The sequence below is a fragment of the Danio rerio genome, chromosome 21 (genome assembly GCF_049306965.1).
Source record: "Danio rerio strain Tuebingen ecotype United States chromosome 21, GRCz12tu, whole genome shotgun sequence".
NCBI classification, from domain to species: Eukaryota; Metazoa; Chordata; class Actinopteri; order Cypriniformes; family Danionidae; genus Danio; species Danio rerio.
In genome coordinates, this window is record NC_133196.1 from 47,758,805 (window position 1) to 47,781,191 (window position 22,387).

Consider the following 22,387-nt stretch of genomic DNA (forward strand, 5'->3'; position numbering starts at 1 on the left):
TTAATAAATAATATGAATAATATTCGGTATAATTAGGGTTTTTACATCACTGTGAGGGTTGGGTCCAGGATTGAAGTCGAGGTAAAAGTTAATAAAATACAATTTAGTTGAACATTTTATAAATAATGTAAATAATTCTCTTTAACCTCTGGCCGCAGCTGTATCCCTTCTAGCAACAACCGTATTCATCCAGCTCAACAAGAGGCGCTGCTGCTGCGAAAGCAGACAAAAAAGCGGAAGTGACATCAAGAGACGCACTATCAACATTGGAGTGCGTTGTGTTTTGGAGCTAGTAGTTTTATTTCATCATGCCTGAACGCGAAAGTAAGTATGATATGCAATTTATTTCTTATTTATGCGATGAGGGAGCGACAAAACAGACAGTGAATTAACGTTAGTATAATAAGCGAACATTTGCGCTGTTATGTTTTGCTAACACTCGCCTGTGTCTCCTGTGTAGATCGTTAAGGAAATGCGATGTTCATACAAAGATGATATTAGTGCACATGTAGTGAAATATGCATTATAACAATCCAAAGCAGACACTTCTCTAGTGTTTTACATTGCTGCAGAGTCCAGAAATGAAGTGACTGCTTCATAATTGACTCCAGATTTATGATTGGGGTAAAGTTGGCTTTATATTTGCACTTTCTCCTTAATAATATAATTTCAGAAGAGTAAAAGTAGTAAATTCATATTATCAGCCATTGACTATCATAGTACAACACTGTTCACTGTCAATTAATTAGTGCCAATGTTGTTTTTAAGTCATTCTTGCATGTGATTTCAGAATGAATATTGGAAAGTACCATGGTATACAATCTAGGGAGTAGGGCTGCACATTATATCGTTTCAACATTGATATCTCAATGTGCGCATCCGCAATAGTCACATCGCATAGATATGCAATGTCCAGTCTAGGCATGGGACGATAACTGCTTTCAAAGTATACCTTAGTTTGAGAAAGTCAATGTTTTAAAACCGTCAACATTTTCTGCTATACCGTTCCTAAGGTATGAGTAAGATTTTTTTATTTACATTTTTTATTTTTAGGGTCAGCAGTATCTCCAACAGAAAAGGTTTCCAAAGATGCTGTTTAAATCGTAAAGAACTCTGTGTTTTTAAAACTAATTAAGACTGCAGGAGTCAATTATTAAAGTTCGTCGAGACAAACTTTAGGCTGGGGTTGAGAAAATCTGTTGGAAATAGTTTATTTAGTTTAAACAGTTTTAAAAAGTATGAAAAGATGATAGATAGAAAGACAGTAATAGATAGATAGATAGATAGATAGATAGATAGATAGATAGATAGATAGATAGATAGATAGATAAAAGCAGTTTGAAAAAGGACAGATAATTTTGAGGTCACAAAGTTAGATCTAATGTAAATCAATGACAGTCTTTTGCAATGGAAGTCTATGGGACAGTTGTTGCTAGGGTGCAGTATGTGGTAGTTAGGGGTGTGGCTAGAAAGTTAAAAGCTCATCAGTTATTGGTAGTTTGGTAGTCTGAGTTAAATGAGCTCAGCCATTAGTCTGTAAGACAATCTGATGCAGAGTTATGAGCTCACAAAGTTTGATCCCATGTTAAGTCAATGAGAGTCTTTTGAATGGAAGTCTATGGGACAGTTTCTAGGATCCAAAAGTGGTTGCTAGGGCGTGGCCAGAAAGTTAAAAGCTCATCAGTTATTGGCAGTTAGGTAGTCTGAGTTAAATGAGCCCAGTTAGAAGTCTGTGTGACAGTCTGACGCAGAGTTATGAGGTCACAAAGTTTGGTCCAATGTTAAGTCTATGGGATTTTTCCGACGGTCCCGGGACGTTTTTCAGAAAACCGAAAGTCGGATCAGTCGGAAAAGATATAGCATATTACCGAGTCAGAATAGTTTGGAGGTCTGGTGTGAGTTTGGTGGTCATAGCTCGAAAGCTCTAGGAGGAGATAGATTTTGAATTTTAGTCTCAGAAGAAGAAGAAGAATAAAAATATTAAGTTTAAATAGGTTTTCAGTAGTCTGGCTTGTTTCCCAAGCCAGCCTAATAATTATTTAGCCTGACATGTTTACTGTTCTGAAATACTTAAAATGTTTCCCAAATTAAAATATATTGTGTACAAAGGGGGGAAAAGGTTTTGTTCTTTACCCAGTCATTTAAAAAGATTATATTTTAGAGCAGTAATCTCAGTAATCTCAAACAGTGATATTTATATGCAAGGTTATCATACCGTCAGAATCTTATGCTGGCCCATGCCTAGTCCAGTCTGTATTATAGATGACCAGGATTTAATCAAATGCACTTTATATGATTCATGCAAAAAACATTTCATTCATTAATCTCTTAATATACCTTTTTTCCTTCTGACGGTCAAAACAAAACAATATTTTTACTTGGTCTAAGAATTTAGTTGATATTTGGACTAGAAATGAGACGAAAAAAGTAAAAATATATATATTTTTTGCATTGTGATTATTGAATTTCTGTACCGGAATACACTGAGGTAAAGTTGGTTTTATATTCACACAATCAGACTTTCTCCTTAATAATAGAATTTCTAAAAAGTATTCTTTGCAAATTTTGAATAGTGAATACTAGGGATGTAACGGTATCAGAATTTCACGGTATGGTAATACCTCGGTATGAATGTCACGGTACGGTATTTATTGAATCATTTACAGGAAAAAACAAAACTAATGAAAATACTCCAAAAAAGTGCCAAAAGTGTCAATGGCATACAAATTAGTCATCTATCTGTAAGCTTTGAAACAGGAACTTCAATTTTAATAACAAAAAATTATTAAACCATGTAAAAAATAAAGTTTCAATTTAGTATTGTTGAAAACTCATCACATTCAACATTTAATCACTCACTCACTTAGATAGAGATGGGTTTTAAGGAAAATTATCATATAAATATAATCTGGTAAAAGCTGGTATCTCTGGGTATTTACAATGTCCCCTGCAACAGAAAAAAACCCTCTCATTTGGGACTGAGGTTTCTGGGACAGAGAGATATGACTTGGCCCAGGTTGACAGCAGTGGGTAACGTTGTGCATTGTCTTTCCCCCACTTGAGTGGACAAACCATGAGTGAGATAGAGGTCTCATGTCTGCGTCAATCTGAACAGTGCGCTGTGTTTCTGCAGTCCACATGACTGTTATTAGTCGTATTCCCCAACTTGCAGGCACGTGCACACACAGTGCTCAACCTGTGCAGTGCACTTGCCCTTTTTAGTCTTGGATAGAAAGTTCCCTTCCAAAATGATCAAAAGTGCCCCCGCGAAGCGACACAACCTCCGTCCCGCTTTACAGTACGCGCGCGACAACACAGCTGATCAGAACTTGCGCGACAACACAGCTGATCAGAACGCGCGCGACAACACCGCTATTCAGTACCCGCGCGACAACACAGCTGATAAGAACTCGCGCGACAACACCGCTATTCAGTACGCGTGCGGCGACAACACCCGCTTTAGATTCGATCATTTCCAGCTCTTTTTCATCCCTGCTACTAGCAGCACACTCCATTTCCGCATTACTGGATCTGTAGCGACAACAGACCGCAAAGGATGATGGCCACGCCTGGGCTGATGGGAATTGTAGTTCCCGCTACCTCCCGTTCGCTTCATTCGCCTGAGCAAATTTTCTCAGAAGACCTATAGTTTTACCGAGTCATGCGACTACGGTAATATCGAAAAAAATTAATATTGCGGTATGACGGTATTTACAATATCGTTACATCCCTAGTGAATACGTATTTGCAGCCAATGACTTTTAAAATTACAGCATTGTTGACAGTCAAATAAATAGTGCCAGTGTTGTTTTCAAGTCATACTTGCATGCGATTTCAGACCGAATGTTCAAAGTACCATAGTAAACAATATAGGGAGCATGTCACAAGTTGTCATTGAATGAACGTGTGAATATAAAACCAACTTTACCTCAATCCCGAATACTGTTAGACTACCCAGAAAACCGTCAAATAGATCTTGTGAAACTGTATTTATATTGCAATATTTATCGTAATAAATATTAATCGTAATATTAGATTTTTCCAATATTAGCCCTTATAGTGAGCATGTAACAAGTACTAAACGAATGTGTGAATATGAAACCAACTTAACCTCAGTTAGTTCTTCTTTCTGTTGTGTACAGTAATGTCCTAATAACGTGTCTGTCTGTTTTTTCCGTCTTTCAGCTGATGTGTACTCTAATCCTCTGGCTCCAGATGGCCATGAGGTGGAGGACCACCGGTCAGCGCTGCAGTAAGTGCTCTTCACCATCACTCGCTGATAGGGCTGAATTATACTTCTGCATCGAGTGAATACTGTAATCCACAGTACCTGTACCGGCATTTATACTTCTGTATTTTGTTCGTGTTGCTCTGCAATAACACTTCCGAAACCCTAGCTGGCAGCAGGGCTCCATTTGGAGCAATCACAAAGCTTGTGCTATGTGTCGTCACAACGTGGAGTTAAATTATTTTGATTGGTGCACATCTTTGTCAGCCATAGAGAAGGGAAACCGAACCTCTGACATGCTTGTGCAAAACATAAACAAAGCAGCATTTACTACCATTATCAAAGTCATCACGGAGGCATTCGCTCCTGCAAATGTATGATAATCTAGTAATCCATATCGCTTGCGGATATTACAAATGACAGCCAGCCTCTTTATGTTCCTTCTTGGCTTTATTTTTTTACTTGCTAGATATAATATTGCAAAATCCACATAAATCATTTGACATTTTTCCGATCGCCCCCTAGTTTCACATTTTTTTTTCATTTTCATGGTTTTTACCGGATGTCAGATCATTTTTAATTAGACATTTGCAAAATGAAAAGGAATTATAGTTAATAATAAGCCCCTTTCACTCAGTGGTATGGTAAATATATGGAAAATTTCCGTAACGACTTTACCGGTATATTCAAAAAAGCGCTGTTCACACAGGCGAGGACGTTACGGAAATTTTCAGGAAAAGAGCATTCACACATCCATTCCACAATACGGGTAAATTCTGACATCATTAACCAGAAATGAGCTCTAAACGGCTGCGCTTGTGTTTGTAAACATTTGACTACATCACAAACTCTGTGGATGATCATTATTGTGAACAACTTCGATGAAAACAAATAGAGAAACACTTTCGCATGTCGAGATGTTCACAATATGTGCGTGTGCTGGCTGTTTCACGGGCACACGCAAAGCTTGAAGGTAAACAAACAGCAGCTTATCATAAGCATCTTATTGATAATTATTTACACGGTTGGCATTAAGATGAATATATAAACATTATCTGACTACTTTCTAGCAGCTAAATGCGTCTGGGAAAATATTCTAAGGATTTTATTCTTACAAACTGCGCGGACGTGAATGCGTCTGACTGTTCTGATTGGCTAAAGCCGACGTCTCACGTCAGCACGTTCTAGACGTGCACGCGCTCTTTCCGGCAATCTTCCTTCTGCGTTCACACAGAGCAGCATTCCGGCAAATTACCGGTAATCTTACAACTTCTCTTTCCGGAAAATAGCCAGAACGAATTTAACTTACCGGTATTTTCAAAAAGGGCCTGTTCACACATACAGACCTTCCAGAAAATTGCCGGTAATTCTCTCTAATGGAACACACAACATATACGTCTTAAAAAAAGATAAGACAACGCATAATATTCAGACGCTTAATATTTAGTGGTATTAGATGATAAGCTAGGTGCATTTATAGGTTATACTTGCAGGTTTTTAAAAAGTAAATTCTAGTGTTTGAGTTGTTCTTGCATTTTCATATTTTGACCAGTAGGTGTCTCTAGCATGTGCTGGTTCGAACGCTTCGAAATAGTGAATCAATTTGAATTGTTTTGAAGCTTTGAAAACCCATGACTGTATGTTTGTGTTTGTGACCCTCAGATCCAAGCTGACCAACGATGACTTCAGGAAGCTTCTGATGACCCCGAGAGCCACTCCGTCCTCGGCTCCACCCTCAAAAACACGCCACCATGAGTATGCGGGCTCGCTTAAGAGCTTTCTCTTATTATAAATGTACTGTTAGTCTTCATGATAATGGCTTCTTTAAATTCATTATGTTTTTGTCATTGTGAATTTCCCAGGATGCCACGGGAATACAATGAAGATGAGGATCCCGCAGCTCGCAGACGTAAGAAAAAAAGGTGAGTGAATGAAGCTGTTATAAAGCTGTCAGAGTGGTTTAATGTAAAATTCAGGTTTTAATAGCAGTTTTGTCCGAAAACATTTTTCTAAAGGTGCTTTTGACTTGAAATTTTCCCACGGATGTTGGTAACAACTAAAGAAATCCATACATGCAAGGAAAACAGATCTAATTAGTCTACAAATTAAGTTCTGTGTAATAAAATGAAATAACACAAGCAAAAAGTATTGAACACATGAAGAAAGGAAGGTGTAGAAAGGCAGTGAAAGCACAGACAGCAGCTGAAATCTCTCAGTAGTTCTTCAGCAAGCTTCTGCCCTTCTTCAGTGTAAATGAAGATCAGCTGCTTCAGTCCAACATCTACATTAGCAGGAGGATGAAGATGAACCCAGGGTGGACATTTCAGAAAGACATTGATCCAAACCACAGTAAAGGAGACTCTCAGATGCTTTCAGAGAAAGTAGAACAAGCTGTAGAATGGCCCAACCAATTACCTGATCCGAATCCAATAGAGAATACAAAATAAAGATCAGATTTGATAGTTGAGACCCACAAAACCATCAAGATCCATGAGATCTTATTGCATATAACTAATTTTTTTTTAGATTTTTGTTTTGTTTTTTGTTTGTATTGTTTGGGTTTTTACCAAAATCTGGTTCAATTCCATGTCAACTGCTCCTTTAGAAATATTATTCCCAGAAAAAAAGCATAACATAATTATTACTTTCTCCTGCCACTATATATATATATATATATATATATATATATATATATATATATATATATATATATATATATATATATATATATATATATATATATATATATATGTTTTTCCTGTTAGCTTTTTCATTATAAAATCTGTAAAATGCGAGTAAATTCAAATCGCAAAAATTCCTGATTAAATTACTGCGAGTTGTGTTATTTTGGTCGGACTTAAGAACAGAGTTTGCAGATTTTCTCACCTTTTTTGTGTTCTGTCTGCAGTTATTATGCTAAACTCCGGCAGCAGGAGATGGAGCGCGAGCGGGAGCTGGCGGAGAAATACCGCGATCGTGCTCGAGAAAGACGTGACGGTGTTAATAAAGACTACGAGGAGACCGAACTCATCAGCACCACTGCCAACTATAGAGCTGTCGGACCCACTGCAGAGGCGTGAGTTTAGTTTTACATCTAGATTTTGAATTTAAAAAAAATTAAATAAATGAAAATTAAAGTGATTTAAATTAAGAACTAGTGATTTTTTTTTTTAAATCAAATGATTAAAAACATTCAAGGATTTAAGATGCTGATGACCGTTTAACATGTCTTATGAAAAGGCTTCAAAGGACTTTGTGACATTTGTAATGTGTATTTTGTTGTTGCTTTTTTTCTCCTGCACTGATGAACAGGGACAAATCAGCAGCGGAGAAGAGGCGTCAGCTGATCCAGGAGTCCAAGTTCTTGGGTGGTGATATGGAGCACACTCACTTGGTGAAGGGGTTGGATTTTGCTCTGCTTCAGAAGGTACATCAGCAGAACCCACCGTATCGTAATCAAACCACCGCCACACATATGCAATCTTGCTCATAGAAAATCAAACTATTTTGTTTAACCTCAAGACATGATGAGATTCAGGATTCATACGGTCATGGAAAACCTGGAACAGTCATGCAATTCTGATATGGCTGTATACCGTGAATAATAAAGAAATTATGACATAAGACTCAGACAGCGTTACCAAACTCTTGGCTTTTGCCTAAACGTAAACTAAATACCAAACACTAATACTGAAATAATTTCAAAATAACATGCACAACAATATTAACGTTTATTAGCAACAAATAGCGGCTCATTAAAAAGTGTGAATACAACAGTCAAACAGAATTCAATTAACATAAACATTCAGAAACAGTTTTTACGCAGAGATGCGCACACAAATCTATTATATTTTACCATGTACTTAAAGAACTTTATTTCACTGTGTGGAAAGAGACCACTTCCTTCGCCAAGTATTTTGTCACTGCATCAGTACAGGTTTTCCAACGAACACCGTTCCTTTCGTACTTGTTTTCCCGAAGATCCCATAATTATCCATTACCATCAGCTGCGTACTAGCGATAGACCTAGATGTGTTGGTCCTGCATTGAGAAGCGTTGAAACTGTTGCACTGAGTGAACTGGTCAATTCTTTCAGCAGTTAGTGGATAGTAGTTTCGTATTTGCAACCTTAGGCTCGAGGTATTTCCATTTCTCGTGGTCTCTTTTTTTTTTTTTTGTTGCACAATTTGCAAATTACCTCATCCATATTTACCGCCTCTCCCTTCTCATTCGGTCGAAACCTGAAATGCTGCCAAACTACATAAGTTGTGTTTTTCTTGGTGCAACTTATCCCACCTCTCTCTTTTTCCTCTGATGACAACCACACATGCGCATATTAAATTATATTTAATATTAAATCCTTGTCTCCCATATAAGTGCATTGTTTTTTTTATGACGGTTTAAAGGTGTTGAATTTGATACGGTTGCTATTTTTAGATACCACGGTATACCGTATTACCACTCAAGCCTAATACATATATTTTTTGAATGGTTTTATTTTTAATGTTATCTGACAACAATGTTTACTTTAAAGGAAATATTTTAAAATGCGAATCCTTCAAAAATGGTACTTTTTTATCTAAAGTAAATCGTTTTAGATATTTATCTTGTGTATTATGTATGGCTGTTGATGTCCTTTTATTGTTATAATTTATTATTATAGAAAAAAGAGATATTTATAAAATGTTGGAAGTTTGTTCTGGTTTTGCCATAAAATAGCCAAAGAGGCTGATATGGTATAAACTCTTTCGTTTGCTCATAGTACTTAAAAAAATATATATATTTCTTTTAGGTCAGAGCTGAAATCACGAGTAAGGAGAGAGAAGAGGAGGACATGATCGAGAAAGTGCAGAAGGAAGTCAAGTAAGTTTAAGAAACTTTAATTTTTATTATTATTTAATTCAGCTTGTAGTGTATTTTAACATGTTTGTGTTTTACAGGAAAGATGAAGATCCAGAGCAGAAGATTGAGTTCAAGACCCGCATGGGTGAGAGTTTAAAAATCATTCCAAGCATAAGACTCTGAGCAGCATTTGAACATGTTTTAGTTCTGTTAGATGTGATATAACAGTACTGGACTGAAACTGTACACAAATGTAATCAGTGCTTGAACATGTATATTATTTATGCACCAAATGTTCAGGCACTGAAAATGATTTCGGCTGAAAGAGAAAAATGCCCAAAAATATGAGCAGAAAAAAGGCTTAAAAAGCATTAATTTCATTACACCATTTACACTAAAATGGCAAATCATACCTCCATACAACAGGGAAAGCCATCAACAATCAAGGATGGATATCTGGATGGATGGATAGATATATGGATGTGTGGATGGATGGACAGATGGATATGTGGATGGATGGATGGATGGATGGATATATGGATATGTGGATGGATAGATATATGGATATGTGGATGGATGGACAGATGGATATGTGGATGGATGGATGGATGGATATATGGATATGTGGATGTATGGACAAATGGATATGTGGATGGATAGATATATGGATATGTGGAAGGATGGATGGAGGGTTGGATGGATGGATCGATATGTGGATGAATGGGTGGATGGATTGGTAGATGTGTGGATATGTGGATGGATGATAGATGGAGGGTTGGATGGATGGATCGATATGTGGATGAATGGGTGGATGGATTGGTAGATGTGTGGATATGTGGATGGATGGATAGATGAATATGTGGATGGATATGTGGATGGATGGATATGTGGATGAATGGATAGATGGATATGTGCATGGATGGATGGATAGATAGATAGATAGATAGATAGATATATGGAAGGATGGATAAATATATGTATATGTGGATGGATGGAAATGTGGATGTGTGGATATGTAGATGGATGGATAGATGAATATGTGGATGGATATGTGGATGGATGGATAGATTGATATGTGGATGAATGGATAGATTGATATGTGGATGGATGGATAGATTGATATGTGGATGAATGGATAGATTGATATGTGGATGGATGGATAGATAGATATGTGGATGGATGGATAGATAGATATGTGGATGGATGGATGGATGGATGGATGGATAGATATGTGGATGAATGGATAGATGGATATGTGGATAGATGGATATGTGGATGGAAGGATGGATGAATGGATGGATAGATAGATATGTAGATGAATGGATAGATAGATATGTGGATGGATATGTGGATGGATGGATATGTGGATGAATGGATAGATTGATATGTGGATGAATGGATGTATCGATATGTGGATGGATGGATGGATGGATAGATATGTGGATGGATGGATAGATTGATATGTGGATGGATGGATAGATAGATATGTGGATGAATGGATAGATAGATATGTGGATGAATGGATGTATCGATATGTGGATGGATGGATGGATAGATATGTGGATGGATGGATAGATAGATATGTGGATGAATGGATAGATGTATATGTGGATAGATGGATATGTGGATGGAAGGATGGATGAATGGATGGATAGATAGATATGTGGATGGATGAATAGATGGATATGTGGATGGATGGAAATGTGGATGGATGGATGGATATGTGGATGGATGAATAGATGGATATGTGGATGGATGAATAGATGGATATGTGGATGGATGAATAGATGGATATGTGGATGGATGAATAGATGGATATGTGGATGGATGAATAGATGGATATGTGGATGGATGAATAGATGGATATGTGGATGGATATGCACGCGTGCATGTCTGTATGCAAGTAATTTGTTATAATTGGAAAGTGCTGAAAAAGTTTGAAAGTCCTTCTGGAAAGTGATTAAAGTTGTTGTTGTTTTGCTCTTCAGGAAGGAACATTTATCGAAACGTCTTCAAGGGTCGTCAGCTGGAGCGTAATGAGCTGTTCCTGCCAGGCCGGATGGCATACGTGGTGGATCTGGAAGACGAGTATGCAGACACAGACATCCCAACAACACTCATCCGCAGTAAAGCCGACTGTCCCACCATGGAGGTACAGACACACATGCACCATTACAAACCGCTATTTTATTTAAAAATAGCTTTCGCTTTAAAAATAATCTCCAACCACATGAAAATGCCAAAGTGCACTGTGATGCTGAACCAACAGGGGGCAATAATGACACATTTATACCTGGTTTACACCAAACGAGGAAGTGAATGAGAGAGAAAGTCTTGAGCCAAAAAGATTTGTTATTGTCGCAGCCAGTAAGGTTTGCAGGAGCGGGCTGAACGACTGTTTTCTTGTGATCTTTTGTTTTTCAGGCTCAGACGACACTCACCACCAATGACATCGTGATCAGCAAGCTGACACAGATCCTGTCGTACCTCAGACAGGGCACACGCAACAAGAAACTCAAGAAGAAGGACAAAGGTGCTCCCTGTTCATTACCAGTTAGCTGTTTGATTACGTTTTAAAGGGGACCTATTTTACCCCTTTCTACAAGATGTAGAATAAGTCTTTGATAATGTGCTTGTGAACAGTTTTAAGACTGTTCGAATCTGACTCCTGCTTTAAATTTAAATGAGATTGTACTCTTTTTCAGAAGAGGGCGGAGCTACAAAATGCTTATGTGTCAGCATAGTGGCAGGTTCAAAAACAAGACTAATGTCCAATGCTAATGAGGGAGAGATCATCACTAGTGGGCGGGGCTTTCCCCCCTCTGATGACATGTACAAAGGGAGAATGTCAATCAAAATGTTTCTGCAGACTGTTTATATCAAGTGTGATTATAAAAACATACAATTATTCATGTTTACCATTAGAAGCTGGTTATATTCACACACTGCTGTGTTTACACCCCTTATAAAAGTGATTTTTGCATAATAAGTCTGCTTTAAAAAGCAGATTGTAAAGCTGTACATCAAAAAACTGCATGAAAAATACACATCTTGTCTCTCAAATGAGTCCGCTCTGAAGCGCTTTAACTATTCTTCACATTTTTTATTTAATCTTGTTCCTGCTACCAATCATTATAAACAAGAGCAAAGTGAGACATTTGCATAGTCCCGCCTGCTTGTGACATACAAACACAAAAAGGAATAGATAGGACCAATCAAAACAGAGTTGGCTTAAAGAACGCAGGGTTTTTACGAATGGAAACGAACATATCGGAATCATTGAACATTTTTTCTAATATTAAATGCATATGAGAGCATGTTAAATCATATCGTATCATGTCAAATCGTATCATATACCGCATCATATATCATATCGTATCACATATTGTGTCATATATCATATCGTATTGTGTCATATCATTTCGTATCATAATCCATATTGTATGTTGTATCGTAAATCATGTTGTAACATATATCATATTGTATCATTCATCATGTCGTATCGTGCCATGCATCATATCTTATATTAGATCATATATCATATTGTATCATATGTCATGCATCATATCAATTATCGTATTATATGTCGGATATTACCATATATCGCATCGATTACTATAATGTCAAATATCTTATCGTTTCTTATATCACATCATATCATACATCGTATCATATTCTGTATCATATATTACATCATTTATTATTTTGTGTCGTATATTATATTGTACATCGTATTGTTTATCATACAGTATCATATATGATATCGTATCATACATCAAATTGTATCGTATATCGTATCAAACCATATTATATGTAATCCTGGTCCACAAATCTAGTCGTGAGTGCCATTTTATTATTATTATTTTGTTTTATTAACATTTATACATCACATAAAAGCTGAGTAAATAAGTTGATGTGTGTAAGATTGGACTATATTTGGCTGAGATGCAACTATCGAAAATATGGAATCTGAGGGTTTAAAATCTCTGACTTTTGCTTGAAACGAACATATCGAAATCATTGAACATTTTTTCTATTATTAAATGCATATGAGAGCATGTTAGAGATTAACTTTTTTTGTACACATCATTAATACACGTGTTTGTTTGTGTTTTCTGTTTTCAGGCCGTCTGGATGAGAAGAAAGCCCCAGAGGCCGACCTAAGGTGAGTTTACATGCGTAGTTAAACTTCATCTTGGCCAGGACGCCCTGGAAGAAGAGATTTACAGTTGAAGTCTGAATTACAAGTCCTCCTGAATTATTACCTGTATTTCCTGTATTTTTTTTTCTGTTCTAAACATAATAGTTTTAATAACTCATCTCTAATAACTGATTTCTTTTATCCTTGCTATTATGACAGCACATAATATTTGACTAGGTATTTTTCAAGATACTAGTATTCAGGTTAGTGTCATTTAAAGGTTAATTAGGCAAGTTAGAGTAATTAGGCAAGTCATTGTATAACAGTGGTTTGTTCTGTACGAAAACAAATATTGCTTAAGGGGGCTGATAATATTGACTTTAAAATGGTTTTAAAAAATTAAAAACCGCTTTTATTCTTGCCGAAATAAAACACATACGCCTTTCTCCAGAAGAAAAAATATTGTCAGACATACTGTGAAAATGTCATGAATATGTTAAACATCATTTGGGAAATATTAAAAAAAGAAGAAAATTCACAGGAGGGCGAATAATTCTGACTTCATCTCTGTTAATCTCAACAGAACCTTTATGGAAAAATAAATCAAATTAAATGCTTGATGAAGTTTGTTGTGAACCATCTGTGTGTGCAATTGCGTGCAGCATCTTTGATGACATCGGGGACTACATTCCTTCCACCTCCAAGGGCTTCAGAGACAAAGAGAAGGAGCGCTACCGGGAGCGAGAGAGAGAGAAAGATCGAGAGCGGGAGAGAGAGCGAGAGCGAGAACGGGAGAGAGACCGAGATGAGGAAAAAAGACGACACAGCTACTTCGAGAAACCACGCGCTGATGAGGAGGTCAGTTCATTTGTGCTATAGAATAGAATCGATTCTTTGTCAATTTACACCGTAAAACAAAGTATACTGTACAATTTAGAACAAAAATTAGAAGAATTTTTGAACTTTATTTTATTATATAATATTGTAATACGTAAAATTATCATATTAAATATCATATAGTATCATCTGTCATATATCGTGTCATGTATCGTATCATATATCTGATCCTATCATATGGTATATTATATCGAACCTTATATCATTTCAAATATCATATCGTAACGAATATAATGTCATATATCATACCATATATTGTACTGTGTATATAATGCTGTCATATATAGTGTCATATATCATATTGTATTCTATATCGTATCATAAATCATAGCGTATCATATCGTATATATCTTATCGTATATCATACTGTCATATATACTATCATATATCATGTCACGTATCGTATTGTAACCTATATCGTATCTTAAATCATCGTATCATATATCATATTTTCATATATCATCATATTGTATGTTGTATCGTGTATCATGCTGTATCATATATCGTGTCGTATCATGTTACATATAGTATCTCATATTGTATTCTATGTCGTATCATATATCATATCGTATATAATATATCATATTGTATCATACGTCATACATCATATCAATTATTGTATCATATATCATAAAATACTGTATATCGCATCGAATACCATATTGTGTCATATATAACATTGTCTTATATCATATCATATATCATAATGTTTATATAATACTGTCATATATCATATTGTCATATATCATACTGTATCTTATATCAGACCATAAATCATATCGTATCATGTCATATCGTATCATATACCGTATCATATACCGCATCATATATCATATCGTATCACATATTGTGTCATATATCATATCGTATTGTGTCATATCATTTCGTATCATATTCCATACTGTATCGTATATCATGCTGTAACATATATCATATTGTATCATTCATCATGTCGTATCGTGCCATGTATCATATCTTAGATCATATATCATATTGTATCATATGTCATGCATCATATCAATTATCGTATTATATGTCGGATATTACCATATATCGCATCGATTACCATATTGCGTCAAATATCTTATCGTTTCATATATCACATCATATCATACATCATATCATATTCTGTATCATATATTATATCATATATCATTTTGTGTCGTATATTATATTGTACATCGTATCGTTTATCATACTGTATCATATATGATATCGTAGCATCAAATTGTATCGTATATCGTATCATACCATATTATATGCAATCCTGGTCCACAAATCTAGTCGTGAGTGCCATTTTATTATTATTTTTTTATTAAGATTTATACATCACATAAAAGCTGAGTAAATAAGTTGATGTGTGGGGTTGGACTATATTTGGCTGAGATGCAACTATCGAAAATATGGAATCTGAGGGTTTAAAATCTGTGACTTTTGCTTGTGTCCTGCCTACCAGGAGGGGCCAATAATATAAATCAAAAATGTGTAGTAATTGTTGTATTTTTTTTGGTCTTTTCAGGTTATCGACATTGATGATAAAGGTAAGCGTTTATATCCCTCACACTATCTGCATTTTGAGTTTGCTCATAAAAACTAGGAGGATAAAAGACCCAAGGTAATATAAAGGAGTTTGATTGGTAACGCTTGTGATCGTTTTCATTCAGGTCCAGGCTCCGTGAAGGACCAGATCAAGCTGATCAACGAGAAGTTTGCAGGAGCCGCTCATCAGCTGGGCCCGGAAGCATATCCTTCACTTTACTGCTTATTTCACAGGGCTAGCTGTAGCATTTACACTGTTGAACAATAGCAATAATGGCGTCACTGAAAACATGGACTGAACTTATTACAAAGCAGTGCTGCCTAATGATTTAATGGGAATAGTAGTAAATAATGTGAAGACTCCCTCAATCTGATCCTGTATTGCTGCTCTTTTATTTTATAATAATAATTACAGTAGTCGCATTTCATATTTTACACTAATGCGTGTTAGAATTAATTGCTTTCGGTTTCTGAAGGGGTATAATAAACCAAATAATGTCACATCCCCTGATTTTATCGAGGAATGGCTTTAAAACATTGTAGTGAATCAAGTCAGTGGCTTTTTTCCAAATGCTAATTTAGTAGCATGCTGTGTCAGACAGTTGAATTCAGATTGATGTAAAGTAATCTTGTTGAGTTTGTAGTGCGTTTCTTTAACTGCGAGCACTGGAAGCAGACGTGACGAGAAGAAGCATCTGGGAGATTTCTTTGGGATGTCGAACAGTTACGCTGAATGCTACCCTGCTACGTGAGTTGCTATTTACCATTACCATCGGTAGACTACGCTAAATGTAATCTAATGTTAAAACTCTATTCATTGTATTGTTTATAATCACTCTTGATATAAACAGTCTGCAGAAACACTTTGATTGACATTTTCCTTTTGTACGTGTCATCAGAGGGGGAAAGCCCCGCCCACTAGTGACCATCTCTCCCTCATTAGCATAAGATGTTAGTTTTGTTTTTGAATCTGCCACTATGCTGACACACAGGCATTTGTAGCTCCGCCCCCCTTCCAAAAAGAGGACAATCTCATTTAAATTTAAAGTGGCAGTCACCAAAACACCACAATTAGGATCAAAGCCTGAAAGGGTCAGTTTCAGAAGGTTATAACATGTTATTTGTGTTGTATTTGGAGCTGACACTTTACACACACACACACACACACACACACACACACTTTAGAGACATATTTTACTCATTGAGACTTGGTTTACGCCTTGTAAAAGGTAATAATATGTCCACTTTAAGCAAAAAAAAATAAATAGAAATAATGTTTGCTGTTTGTCCTGCAGGATGGATGATCTGGCTGTGGACAGTGATGAAGAGGTGGACTACAGCAAGATGGACCAGGTACGAGTAGACATATGCTGATATTTAATCATTCAATATATGATGAGTTCAGATGCAAAAACCGCTAAACGCCATAGACCTTTTTCATGGCTGCTGCATGGAGGGCGCCATAGCGACCAGCGTCTTCCGGTAGAATGCTAAAAACTTCAGTTTTTAACTGGTAATTTGCGCTCCGAAAATGGGTTTCAATAACGTTTTTATAATGGATAAGAGTGTTTTTGTGACACACAACTTAGAAATGTGTCTGTTAAAGCCGTTATAATCTGTCACATGTGGTTCAAGCGCGTCAGAAATACGAGAAAAACGTTCTCCTAATTCACGTGTCTGCCGTCAGAAATACAGTGTGTGTGTGTGTGTTCCCGGCCTGTCAGCTGTTAGCTCAGCGGCTCTTTAACACACACACACACACACACACACATGCACACACACACACAGAGAGAGAGAGAGCAAACCAGAGTACTGGCATGAAACTTAACAGGTATGAAAGTCGTGCAATTTACAAAAATGAGCAATAAAAGTCTGTTATTGATGCTCTGCTGCTGATTTGCTGTTCATTCTAATCGCGAGTCGTTTGTGTTTTATTTGGTGTGTTGTTTTTACCACGGTTTGTGTTTTTCTGTCATTTGGAAATGACACTAGCCTATATTTTCACTTTGTCACAGTTATTAAATCAGTGTGTCAGTGGCACAGTACAGGCTACGTGTGTGTGTGTCAAACATTTTGGTGAATTGCATTAGTCTGGGCTGGTTATATATTTGAAATAAAGAGAAAATGTTGACTTTAGCGATGACGAGGCTTCATTTAAACTGCAGAAGATGCCGTCTGACAACGATGGGAAAAACGCCTCACAGCAGCTGTTTTCCATCCTATTAGATGGCATTTCTTTAAGTGATCAGTCCAGGAGATGCTGCTGATGGACAACAGTATTAGCTCAAAGAGGATAAAAGCAGGTAAAATAGATTAAAACTATCGTTTCAAAGCTGTCCAAATGTGACTGTTTACACGCATCAGCTGCCGACCGGAAGTTCTTCGCATTCTCCTTGCGCATACACGCAAAGCATAATGGGTAATTATGCATTCCAAGAAAAAGGTCTATACGAGATAATGACATTGAGTGAATGCTTTAGGCACGTAGTACATGTTCAACAAATATTTTTGCTTCAAATCATCTTAATCGCAGCATCTGCGCATTCAGAAATAACAGTTTGTTTGCAAAGCCGCTAAACACCACTTGCCTTTGACAGCAAAAGCCGCTATATCCCGAGAACCAATCAGAAGGTGTGAATCGAATCATATGTTTTCAATGTAGCAGCGCGCTGATACGCCGGCTTTATGAGGAGACTGATTTAGATTTTGATTTTAGAAGACAGAGTTTGATAAATTGGATGAGCCTGTCCGACTGTCAGTGAATGGCAAATGAAAACATCCCTTACCTCAAAACTCATTATAAGAACAAGAAAACACACGGAACAGTCAGAACGTTTTTTTGCACGGTCCGATTTACTATACATTAAACAACAACTCGGATGAACTTAAGATGACGTTCTCACCAAGACCTTGAGTATAGTGAGAATAAATGAATGACAGCTTCTAAAATAGTCTGAGAGGCGTCCCCTTTTTGCTCAGTAGGCTTGTGTTTTATTTGCTAATGTAAGCTATTTTTAAAAAATATATATATAAATAATGTATAGTTTTATACATTGTTTATGACTTCATATTACCCATACGCCTGATAAGCTTTTTATATTAATGGGAAATGCAGATATTGATGTTTCACAATGTTTTACACTACACTCTTTGAATCTAACAAGCTTAATTTACAATGTTTATGGTTTAATTTAAATCCCAAATATCAGAAATGACAACAGATTGTTCAGATTTAATTATTGTCAGTTTTAATGTTGTTGATTAATGCACTTGACAGATTTCATTCATTTGTTTTCCTTTTGCTTTGTCCCTGATTCGTCAGGGGTTACCACAGTGGAATGAACCGCCACTTACTTGACAGCTTTATGTATTTTTAATGTTAGGTGGTTTGTGTAATGTGTTTTATGTTTGGTAAAATAATTTCTAATTGCATCTTTTCAGCTAATTACAGTGTCTTGTCCCAACAGGTGGATTTAAAGGTTTTTGCATAAAAGGCAGACGTGGATTTAGCTGGTTTTGACGCAAAAAATCAAAGATTTGTCTAAAGTGACATTTTTGAAAAGAAGCTATTTTTTTACTAGATAACAACCTTTTCGTTAGCTTTACGACACTTCTAAACCTAACCTGATAGAAGGAGCCTGATAGAAAATGCTCATTTATGAAAAAAAAATTCATAAATTTTCATACATTTTCCATCTGAACTCTTCATATATACATTTAAATACAAAATTTTCAACAAAAAAATTCAATTAAATTTAAAACATAAATTGTAAACGACTTTAAAATGAATAATAATTAAAAAATCTTACAGTGTGATTTCAGTGAGCTGTAATGTCTCTGATAAGGTGTGTCTATTATAAATGTGTGTGCGTAGGGTAATAAGAAGGGTCCTCTTGGCCGCTGGGACTTTGACACTCAAGAGGAATACAGCGACTACATGAACAACAAGGAGGCGCTGCCAAAGTAACACAAATTTTTAATTCTGAGTTATCAGTTCTGATCAATGTGTGTGCGTGTGTGTGATGATGATGATGATGATGGTGGTGGTGGTGTTTGCAGGGCTGCGTTCCAGTACGGCATTAAGATGTCCGAGGGCCGAAAGACTCGCCGCTTTAAAGAGACCAATGAGAAGGCTGAGCTGGACAGACAGTGGAAGAAGATCAGTGCGGTGAGTTCACTAGCCGTTAATAATAATCTTCAGTAAATCAAGTGTTGAGTGAGATTTCTACAGGTCGTGGGATTTCTGTAATGTCATTGAATTTTAAGAGGTGCATTCCAGACATTGGGAGTCAGGCAGTTTTATATGCATTTTAATCCAAATCATGGATTTTAATTTGATTTGTTATTTTTGTTTGTCATGGGTTTTTCTCATGGTTTTTTATGTATTGTATAGGGGTGCCAAAATTATTCTTTTTTTTCGATGCATCGCGATCCAGATGGGAAAATTTCGATATCAGTTCAGTAATAGATCATAACCGGTTATTACGTGCTGATGTCATTCATCTCCTATTCTTAATGTCGCAGTAGAATACTATGGCGAAGGAGGCGATGGCGAGTAAATAAATGCTACTACTACTTGAAAGGTAGATAATTATGCAGTTCAACTGCTCCGGCGCCTCATTTTTCCCTCCTCTCATAACATGACGGATCCGTTTCCCAGATCTGTTTCGGTATCTCGCAATTTACTAAATGACGCTGCCACATGTTTACACTGAAATGCCTATTAATCCTTTTCAGATCATCGAGAAGAGAAAGAAGATGGAGGCGGATGGGTGAGTGGCGCTGGCTTTTGAATTCCTCTCTTCAGATACTCCTGAGCTCTAAAAAAAGTGTTTAACAAAACAAGTTCATTTACTTTATAATCATTTTATTTATAGCTATTTGTCTTTGAGTAACGTTATTCATAAATAGCTGGCTAAAATAGCTGCCTGATGTGAATGACCTTGAGTTATTGTGCAATGAAACGCTTGTAGTTAGACATTAAGGCTGCTTTCGCACCTGTGAATCGATTCAGTTGTTCTGAAACAGAGATTAAAATTGTTACATTGTTGCTCTTTGCTCTTGGAGCGGTTCGCTTTCACACTGCAAAGTTTCTAAACGGACCAAAAGAGCTAAAACAAGTCACGTGCGAGTAAACTCTCCTCACATTGGTCAGAGTGTCAGGGTTTATTTTGCAGCGTCCCGCTCAGCTGTCAGGAGAGGTGGTGGTTTGGTGGTGATTGACAGGGTGCGCACGCGACGTGTCTGAGGAGAGACACGGTGGGAAGGGGTGAGAAGAGTGCGTGATGATGCCTATTTGAGGACCGGGAGGGAGACGTGAGATTACCGGGAGATCATCACTCGTTTACGGGCATCTGGAGACTCGCGAAACTTCCCGCCATACTCATAATACTCTCTTCATATAGCCGTAAGCCTATTACATATGCATAAAACACTGTGATATAACCGTGCTCGGATCGGATCGCTTTCTCACTGCAATCGAACCGCTCCAGGGTTCATTTCAATCGAGTCGAGGCCACCTCATTCAAGCGATCTCGGAGTGATTACTTTGGCGCGGAACAGAGCGCGATTGCCCTGTTCACATATGCCAATCGAACCGCGCTAACTGGGCAAACGAGACACGTTCCCAAACAAAAGTGTAGGTGTGAAAGCACCCTTAAACAGGGTATCTGCAGGGTCTTAAGTCTTAATTCTCAAAAACAGAATTTTAAGCCTTAAAGTATTAAATGTACTAAAATATTGTGTTGTTCGTCTTGAATCTTTTTATAAACAGTTCTTAATTTTCTTTTCTTTATGTAAAGCTACCCAATCTTGCCATCAACACCCATACAATCACCAACAATCATCTCTATAACTTTCTATTTAAAAATGTAACTTTAACTCTATTTACTATAATGGTTTAATATTTTTTCTTATAATAACACAAAGTTCCCTTTAGTATTTACTGCTGAGGACAGACTGCTGTGCATACCTTTAGTTTATTATAGTTTATAAAACTTTTTTTATTTTAAAGAAAGTTTACGTTGAAAAAAAGTGTATGTTTACAACTAGAGCTTGCTTGTTTTTACACAATATTTAAAATATTTTGCTGAGAATTGCTAATTTTTTATTGTATTATTAAATGTATTAAATTATTATAATTTTTTTTATAGGGCAAATAAAAATATTTTCCATCTGGGCCATTTGAAAAGGTCCTAAGTGTTTAGTCCTGTACGAGTCTAAAATTTCATTCATAATGGTCTTAATGTCTTTAAAAGTCTTAAACTTAACGTGGTGAAACCTGCAGAAACCCTGTTAAAGTAGTGTCTCTCTCTCTCTCTCTCTCTCTCTTTTATAGGGTTGACATCAAGCGGCCAAAATATTAGACAGAAGAAATCTCTCCCTCTGTGTGAATGTGATGCACATGTACTAACAGTAGAAATCTTGATACTGTAATACTTTGTTTTGTTTTTGAGAGAATAGATGTGGTATTGTTTGTAATGTTGAGTATTTCACTTATAATCTCATGTGTTTAGTCTATAATGCCATAATGGATGAAGACATCTACATTTCTTCATCTTAGACTTTCATCTGTTGCTTTTTTCAGCTTTACATTTTGTCTTTAATCTACTCTTGATTCCCATTCGAGTGCATTTATTCAGCCTGCATTACAGTGTAATCCTGAGCAACAATAAAACAGAATAGGAGCCGTTATATTATGTTGTTTTTTATCCATGGTGAGATGTAAACAGCCAATCACA

The 22,387-nt window shown here is 36.5% G+C and overlaps 1 protein-coding gene across 2 annotated transcripts; it reads left to right on the plus strand.

Annotated features, from left to right (window-relative positions):
• Positions 1-241: 241 nt before the first annotated feature.
• Positions 242-22,340, plus strand: ik (IK cytokine). Of its 2 annotated transcripts, none has more exon segments than NM_199589.1 (20): positions 242-324; positions 4,186-4,252; positions 5,891-5,983; positions 6,091-6,150; positions 7,137-7,304; positions 7,541-7,655; positions 9,021-9,091; positions 9,169-9,215; positions 11,059-11,222; positions 11,495-11,603; positions 13,196-13,235; positions 13,874-14,069; positions 15,628-15,649; positions 15,773-15,851; positions 16,315-16,395; positions 16,943-17,000; positions 19,522-19,610; positions 19,707-19,815; positions 20,385-20,419; positions 21,985-22,340. In NM_199589.1, coding segments are annotated over 20 exon segments (1,647 nt in total). In that variant the 5' UTR covers positions 242-308; the 3' UTR covers positions 22,013-22,340.
• Positions 22,341-22,387: the final 47 nt, after the last annotated feature.